The sequence below is a fragment of the Larimichthys crocea genome, chromosome VII (genome assembly GCF_000972845.2).
Source record: "Larimichthys crocea isolate SSNF chromosome VII, L_crocea_2.0, whole genome shotgun sequence".
NCBI classification, from domain to species: Eukaryota; Metazoa; Chordata; class Actinopteri; family Sciaenidae; genus Larimichthys; species Larimichthys crocea.
The window spans coordinates 28816317-28823816 of record NC_040017.1 but is presented as its reverse complement, the minus strand read 5'-3'; the positions used below and the strand labels follow the sequence as shown (position 1 = coordinate 28823816).

Below are 7500 nucleotides of genomic sequence, written 5' to 3'. Positions count from 1 at the left end.
CAGGGTGGAGACGGGCGGGGCGGCGGCGGCAGCGCCCCCTCTGGTCCACTGGAGGACGACAGGACGATGTCGCTGCTGGAGAAATACTCTGAGCAGCTGGTTCAGATGACCCAGAACAAACTGAACAGAATCTGAACCACGACCAGGTACGCCTCAGGTACGGAGGCTGAAAGAGACAAACTTCACTTCAACGTCAGCCTGAGCTGATTTTATAAACGTCAGTATTAAATTTAAAAGCACCTTATGTTTGTTTTTACTCATGTTTTAAATCACTGTTTGTACAGAAACTGCAGTTTTATTAATAAACGTTTCATGTGTTTTGAAACAATGTTTTTTTTTTTCACCTAGTGACAAATTTTTTTTTTTTTTACTTCAAACAACAAAGTCGTCATGTTTTTGTCAGATTTGTTAAATCCTGAAATAAAAAAATAGAATTAGTTATAAGAAACAAACTGAAAAAATGAAACGTTATTTTTCTGCAGGTGAAGATTTTAAAATGTTATTAATTCTTCATGTTTGTGGAAAAAAGAAACTAAAGCGCCATGAGAGAGAAAACACGACACGTCGTTCTGCATTAAGGTTTTATTAAGCGTGTCGTCACAGCAGTAACAGTCTGAATTATTAAATACACACGACTTCCTTCAGTCTGAACTCGGGGCAAAAAAAAACTTTGACACGTCCTGAAATGAAGTTTAGTTTTCAGCCGGTCGTCCATCAGTGGAAACACGACGGCTGGTTCAGTCTTTATTAAAAACTCGACACTGAAACAAATAACGGGAGCAGCTGCACGTTAAATCCCTTTTCTGAACACAGAAAAACAAAAGTTTAAAAACACTCAACGTGACGTCGTTTAATGAGTTCATGTTCTTTAATTCTCTCTGTGCAGCAGCTCGTGTTGTTGGTGGCAGAGTCCGGATGTATCGGAGCTCGATTTAAAGACGCGTGGACAAACGTTTTGAAGCCTCGTGTTCGGTCCGTCTGCTTTATCTTTGTCTCCGTGAACGATCACCCGGTGGAGCTGCTGTCTGCTGGACTGGACCTTTAACTGATTATCTATCAGTCCTGTTGTATTGTGAGTTTCACAATAAAAGCCCACTTGTGTTGAGGTGTTTTTAAACTCGATCCAGCTCCGCCACGAACGAAAACATACAGAGATAATTACTGACATAAAACTCAAAAGCAGGTTTTGATGTCACGCCGTACTTCCTGTTAATCAGCAGGTAGATAAACACCTGACAGGAAGTGACCTCAGACCTGAGTGTGACATCATCAGAGATACTGACCTGAGTTTAAAATGAACATCAAACAAACATGATGTGAGACAGGAACGTTTGTAACTAGTTCATTTCCTGTTCTGTAACAATGTTTCCTGTTATCGACGTCTTAATTTAATTAAAAGAGTCAGGACACAGTTAGCTTAGCATAAAGACTGGAACGAAGAGCAGCTCGCCTGGATCAGCCCAAACATTCACAGACAACGTCTCTGAAGCTGATTAATGAGTTTCCAATTTATTAACTAGTCAGCTGGAAAAACAAATTTCTAATAACCGTCGTTAATTTAGAAGAAAAACAAACGTTACGTAACTTACAGACTGCTGACCCACTCTGACCTGTGATCACCTGACCCACACTGACCTGTGATCAGCTGACCCACACTGACCTGTGATCAGGTGATCCACTCTGACCTGTGATCAGGTGACCCACTCTGACCTGTGATCAGGTGACCCACACTGACCTGTGATCAGGTGACCCACACTGACCTGTGATCAGGTGACCCACTCTGACCTGTGATCAGGTGACCCACTTCTGACCTGTGATCAGGTGACCCCACTGACCGAGTGATCAGGGACCCACACGGACCTGTGATCAGGTGACCCACACTGACCTGTAGATCAGGTGACCCACTCTGACCTGTGATCAGGTGACCACACTGACCTGTGGATCAGGTGGACCCACTCTGACCGGTGATCAGTGACCCACACTGACTGTGATCAGGTGACCCCACACTGACCTGTGATCAGGTGACCCACTCTGACCTGTGATCAGGTGATCCACACTGACCTGTGATCAGGTGACCCACTCTGACCGGTGGATCAGCTGTGCAGGACCCACCTGACTGACCTGTGATCAGCTGACCCACACTGACCTGAGATGCACTGAACGGATGTCTCTGTCATTCGTACGTCTGTTCTCACACTATGTAACTTTGGGGCTCGCGGGCGGGAGAAGTACGTAACGCTTTACGGACTAAGTCCACAGCACCAGCAACTATTTCACTGATTCTGGTGAAACTGGATCATTTTATGGAGGAAAATGTTTTCTGGTTTTCCCTCTGATGTCCTCCGGCTGCTCCGCCTCAACTTCTGTGATTTACAGAGTTTATGATGGACAGTGAAGTAAACTGCTGACAGCTGTAGCGCTGTTAGCTCATGTTAGCCAGTCTGTTAGCTGCTGTTAGCTCAGGTTAGCTCAGCTTTAGCTGCTGTTAGCTCATGTTAGCTCAGTTTGTTAGCTGCTGTTTAGCTCATGTTAGCTCAGTCTGTTAGGCTGCTGTTACTCATGTTAGCTCAGTCCGTTAGCTGCTGTTAGCTCATGTTAGCTCAGTCTGTTAGCTGCTGTTAGCTCATGTTAGCTCAGTCCGTTAGCTGCTGTTAGCTCATGTTAGCTCATGTTAGCTCAGTCTGTTAGCTGCTGTTAGCTAATGTTAGCTCAGTCTGTTAGCTGCTGTTAGCTCATGTTAGCTCAGTCTGTTAGCTGCTGTTAGCTCAGTCTGTTTAGCTGCTGTTAGCTCATGTTGCTCAGTCTGTTAGCTGCTGTTAGCTCAGTCCGTTAGCTTGCTGTTAGCTCATGTTAGCTCAATGTTAGCTCAGTCCGTTAGCTGCTGTTAGCTCATGTTACTCAGTCCGGGTTCAGCTGCTGTTAGCTCATGTTAGCTCAGTCTGTTAGCTGCTGTTAGCTCAGTCTGTTAGCTCAGTCCGTTAGCTGCTGTTAGTTCATGTTAGCTCAGAGCACCAGGGGACTGTTAGTGTTTGGACCACCAGGAGGAGGAAAAGGAAGAGGAAGAGGAGGTAACCAGGCTCAGCAGCCTCTATGGAAATAATGGCAGAGGAGCAGAGAGTGAAGAGGACGCTGACGGAGGAAGCTAAGAAGAGAAAAGGAGAGAGTGAGCGAGCAAGAAGCCGCCGGACAAGAGTAAATGTGGGACTGACTTTTAGTGGTTGGTGAGAGCTTGGTGAAATAAAAGGCTGAAAGACAGACGCCGAGCTGGGCTGACTGCTGCTGGACTAGGCAGTGATATCAGCTGCTGCTGGGGACCTGGATGATGATTGGCTGTTACAAAGTAAGAGTACAGCTGAACATAGTTACCACAGTGGGATTACACTCTCGACATATATGTTACTATAATGGTTATATTACACAGTCACGGCTGTTTCCGTGGTAACCCAGTGGTTAGTTTGCAGTCTCAGGTTCATCCTGACGTCTTTTCAACACTGCTGGCTGTTCATCTGTCCCTCCTCCTCTTCCTCCTCTCCTCCTCCTCGGCTGAACTGCCGCCGGCTGAGCCTCTCCGGGTCATGTGACGCCATGTCACTGAAGTCCCTGAAGATGTCCTGAAACGTCTCGTCGTCTCCTGAGGAGTCACAGCGGGTTCAGACTCAGAGAGCTGCTGCTTCCATGATGCATCAGGAGAAGAACGTCTACTCACCCACGGCTCCGAAGACGCCCTCCGAGTCCCTCATCTCCTCGTTCATCCTCGCCATCCGCAGCCTGAAACATCACGACAGTCAGTCAGCTTCAAAACATCCACAGACGGAAAGACTGAATCTAACGTGACGTCCCCGCAGACTGTCTAAAACCTGGACGTAGTCTCCGTGACGTCCCCGCAGACTGTCTAAAACCTGGACGTAGTCTCTGTGACGTCCCCGCAGACTGTCTAACGTTAGCTGCTGCTTCAGTGATCACTCACAGTGTGACGATGTCTGCGTGGGCCGTTTCCACAGCGATGGCCAACGGGTCCTGTCCTTTCTCGTCTGCGGCATACTGATTGGCTCCTCTCTTCAACAGCAGGCACACCTGTCTATAACAGCCAATGAGAAGCAGCCGTGATTGTTCCTGTTTATCTAGACGTGTGTGTGTGTGTGTGTGTGTGTGTGTGTGTGTGTGTACCCGGTGTGTCCGGCGGTGGCGGCGGCGTGCAGCGCCCCTCGTCCTCTCTGGTCTCGGTGGTTCACGTTGGCACCATTCAGCAGCAGGAACTCGCAGGCCAACAGAGATCCCTGAAGAAACAGAACCAGCGCTCGTTAACTGAATCTGCCGTTAGCGGGCAGCAGAACCGGCCTCAGCGGCCAGACCGGACCGGGTTGGAGCACGGAGACCAGCGGGGAATAACAGAGGTTGTGTTTGGCGTCTCCTCACCCCGACAGCAGCTCCGATCAGCGCAGTGCGTCCCTCCTCCTCGCCGACGCAACCGTTAACCTCCGCCCCCTGGGCCAACGCTGCTGCCATGGCAACCAGGTCTCCCGACATCGCGGCGTGATACAGACGCAGCCCGGCGTCTGAAACAGAATAAAAGTTTCAGCGAGGACAGACCAGCACGTCTGTTCTGGTGTCAGCACGTCTCGGACTTACTCGGCCCGTCTGCTCCGTCGCTCTGCACGAATCTTTTCTCCACGTACTTCTCTTTGATCCACGCCTCCTTCTCTGACCTGAAACAAACATGGACGAGCTTCATCGTCACAGTGATGAAGATGAAGATGATTTTTTGATGGTCGATGGATCGCAGGGATGTGACGTTACCGCAGACTGTCGGCTCTCGGTTTGACCCGTCCGTCCTCTGAACATCGCGCCTCGTAGATCTGGTTCATGACATCATTACCCAGAACGCACAGCAGCTACGGGAGGAGGAGGCGTTCAGTCTTTAGTTCGACTTGCTGGGACTACTTTCAGCGGTGGATTGATTTCTCTTTCGTGAACTCACCTTCAGCTGCTCGGCATCCCATGAGTCCAGGGTGAGGGACCTGACCTTGGACAGGTGAACGCCGAGACTCCTGGAGACAAAACGCCATGATGTCATCAAGCGTGGTTAAACTCTGCGTATGACATCATCAGGTGTGTTGCGGTGGCTCACCTGTGGATGCCGGAGCACTCGATGCACATGGTGACTCCCAGGTTGATGGAGGCCCAGCGAGGCTCGTCCTCCCCGCAGTCGCAGCAGCGTTGGTTCCCCGGACCTCGGAGGGCCACGCCCAGCGCTGGAGGCCTCCGAGTGGGGGGGCCCGGAGAGGAGGAGTCCCCTCCACCTCCACCTCCTCCTCCACCTCCGAGGAGAGGAGGGAGGTCTTTAGGCTGCACACAGACGGGGTCGACGCGCTCCCTGTAGGCGAGGTCGATGCTGCCCTGCAGAGCGCTGAGCCAGGCCTGCTTCAACTGCTCCGAGTCAGCCTGCAGAGCACAGCACCTGACACACACACACACACACACACACACACACACACACACACACACACACACAGGAAGTCAGACAGACTTGTCGGTTGGACATAAACACAGGTGTTCGGATCTCTTACTTCTGAACAGACAGCAGCTCGAAGCAGAACCGCCGGTCGATGTGATCCAAAGATTTGACGGCGCACAGTCGCAGATCCTCGAACAGGACGGTGTTCTCCTCCTGCAGCATCAACACATGCAGCCGGTCAACAACGTTAGCTCATGGAGACTGTCGGACCGAGCAGAACCAGCAGACTAACAGGGAACACAGCAGCCTACCGAGCGGGTTTTCACTACTGATCAATGTTTCCATCATGAAGTCTGTAAGTCACCTCGACGTTATTCCCTGTTGGTCTCAGAGGCTGTGATCCAACCCGGTCCGGCCCGGCTGCTGAGCCCGGTTCAGTTAATTAGTGGTTAGCTACTTTAGCATCGTACCTTGTGTGACTTCCTGTAAATCAGCTGGTTGTCTCTGATGGAGAACCAGCACCTGAAACGAGTCCAAACATTAAAGTTCAAGTCGATCACGTGAACGTTTACGTGACGTTCAGCAGAAGCTAGCAGAACCCGGTCTTTACCTCTTCCAGGTTTTGGGTTTCCTCCTGCACCGTTTGAACAGGTAACCCTGGATGATGTCATCGCTGCCGGGACAGGGGTTAACCATCGGCTCACCTGAGGCGTCCTTAACACAAACAGAGTTCAGAGTTCAAACAGGGGCTAACCGGGTCAGTAAGGAGATAACATGAGCTAAAGGAGGTCCAGAGGAACCCAAGGTTTCCCAGCAGAACATTGTCCAAAGCATCACACTGCCTCCACCGGCTCGCCTTCTTCCCATAGTGCATCCTGGTGCCAAGTGATCCATGTAATGTCAAAGACATCTGACACCTTTCTATCAGAACCAGCATGAACTTCTTCACTTTTGATCAGAACCACTGACCACTGCAGACCAGGAACACCCCACAAGAAATGGAGATGTTCTGACTCAGTTTGGTTCTTGTCAAAGTCGCTTAAATCCTGATGTTTGTCCATTTTTCTGCTTCTGACACGTCGACTTTGAGGACGAAGCCAGTTCACCTGCTGCCTGATGGAACCTACACCATCAGAAGATCCACCTGTGTTCAGTTACCTGCTGGTCCAGAAGATCAATCTGATAGTCTACTTATTATTTAGTGTTGGAACATAGTGTCCAACCTCCGCTAAAGAACCACATCTGCTTTCTACGTGAGAACTCTGTGAAGACGAGGATCATGAAGTTCTTACCCTCTGCTGGACCAGCAGGTGTTTGTTCTCCAGGTCTTTTCTTTGAGCTGTGCAGTCTGTCGACAACTGAGACAACTGAGGACGGAAAGACAAGACAGAAGGCGACGTTACATCACAGCGAAGACGGCTTTCCTTCAGATAATCAAATGATGAACGGGGGTCAGAGGTCAGGACCTGTGCTGCCATGGTCTTCATGGTGGGCTCCAGGTCCCTGAGCAGGTCGAAGCCTTGGTGGAAGAAGGTGAACTGAGCGTGGACGAAGGAGAACACCTGACGACAGAGAGAGAACACTGAGAACCAGGCTAGCAGTTTCCCTCTGCCGCCAGTCTTTATGCTAAGCTAGGCTAACTACACCCGGACACAGACGTCCATCTGACTCACTGAGTTCAGGACGTCGATCCTCTGCTGAGTCTTGAACGTGTTGAGCTGAAACAATCAAAGAAAGGTTAAATGTTCCACGTGTACTCTGCGTGGTGAAGCTGCTCGTGGCGGCGTTACCTGCAGACAGTAATCCAGGGCGAAGTGTTGGTAACATTTGCGTGTGGCGAGCAGCAGGTGACTCGCCCGCTCGGCGTCTCCTGCTTTGTGGCGAGACACCTGAGCGTTCTTCGCCGCCGCCGTCTCCAGATCGTCTCCGATCCGGACAAACTCCTTCCTGGTCTCCACCAGCTGGGGCAGGAACCTCAGAGAACAACATCAACAACATCATCATCATCATCATCACCATCATCATCATCATCATCATCATCATCA

At 50.3% G+C, this 7500-nt stretch overlaps 2 protein-coding genes across 8 annotated transcripts in view; one reads left to right on the top strand and one right to left on the bottom strand.

The window, feature by feature from the left end:
* wdr62 (WD repeat domain 62) overlaps positions 1-318 on the top strand; it is a 14160-nt gene extending 13842 nt beyond the window's left edge. For 2 of the 4 annotated variants that reach the window (XM_027280191.1, XM_027280193.1), the window contains one exon: positions 1-318. This exon is cut by the window's left edge and continues 87 nt beyond it. In XM_027280191.1, coding sequence (XP_027135992.1) covers positions 1-135 — 135 coding nt within the window. In that variant the 3' untranslated portion in view covers positions 136-318. The other 2 variants (XM_027280192.1, XM_019277351.2) reach the window with 1 other exon arrangement.
* Positions 319-3326: 3008 nt separating this feature from the next.
* zgc:162872 (BAR_ACAPs and ArfGap_ACAP domain-containing protein) overlaps positions 3327-7500 on the bottom strand; it is an 8837-nt gene continuing 4663 nt past the window's right edge. For 3 of the 4 annotated variants that reach the window (XM_027280194.1, XM_027280196.1, XM_027280195.1), the window contains 16 exons: positions 7246-7438; positions 7129-7173; positions 6922-7017; positions 6748-6822; positions 6066-6169; positions 5926-5977; positions 5568-5668; positions 5129-5458; positions 4979-5048; positions 4798-4892; positions 4630-4706; positions 4417-4556; positions 4168-4277; positions 3968-4078; positions 3707-3768; positions 3327-3631 (listed from right to left, as the gene is read on the bottom strand). In XM_027280194.1, the coding sequence (XP_027135995.1) occupies positions 3486-3631; positions 3707-3768; positions 3968-4078; positions 4168-4277; positions 4417-4556; positions 4630-4706; positions 4798-4892; positions 4979-5048; positions 5129-5458; positions 5568-5668; positions 5926-5977; positions 6066-6169; positions 6748-6822; positions 6922-7017; positions 7129-7173; positions 7246-7438 (1807 nt within the window). In that variant the 3' untranslated portion in view covers positions 3327-3485. The remainder of the gene's footprint in view (positions 3632-3706; positions 3769-3967; positions 4079-4167; positions 4278-4416; positions 4557-4629; positions 4707-4797; positions 4893-4978; positions 5049-5128; positions 5459-5567; positions 5669-5925; positions 5978-6065; positions 6170-6747; positions 6823-6921; positions 7018-7128; positions 7174-7245; positions 7439-7500) is intronic. The other variant, XM_019277374.2, reaches the window with a different exon arrangement.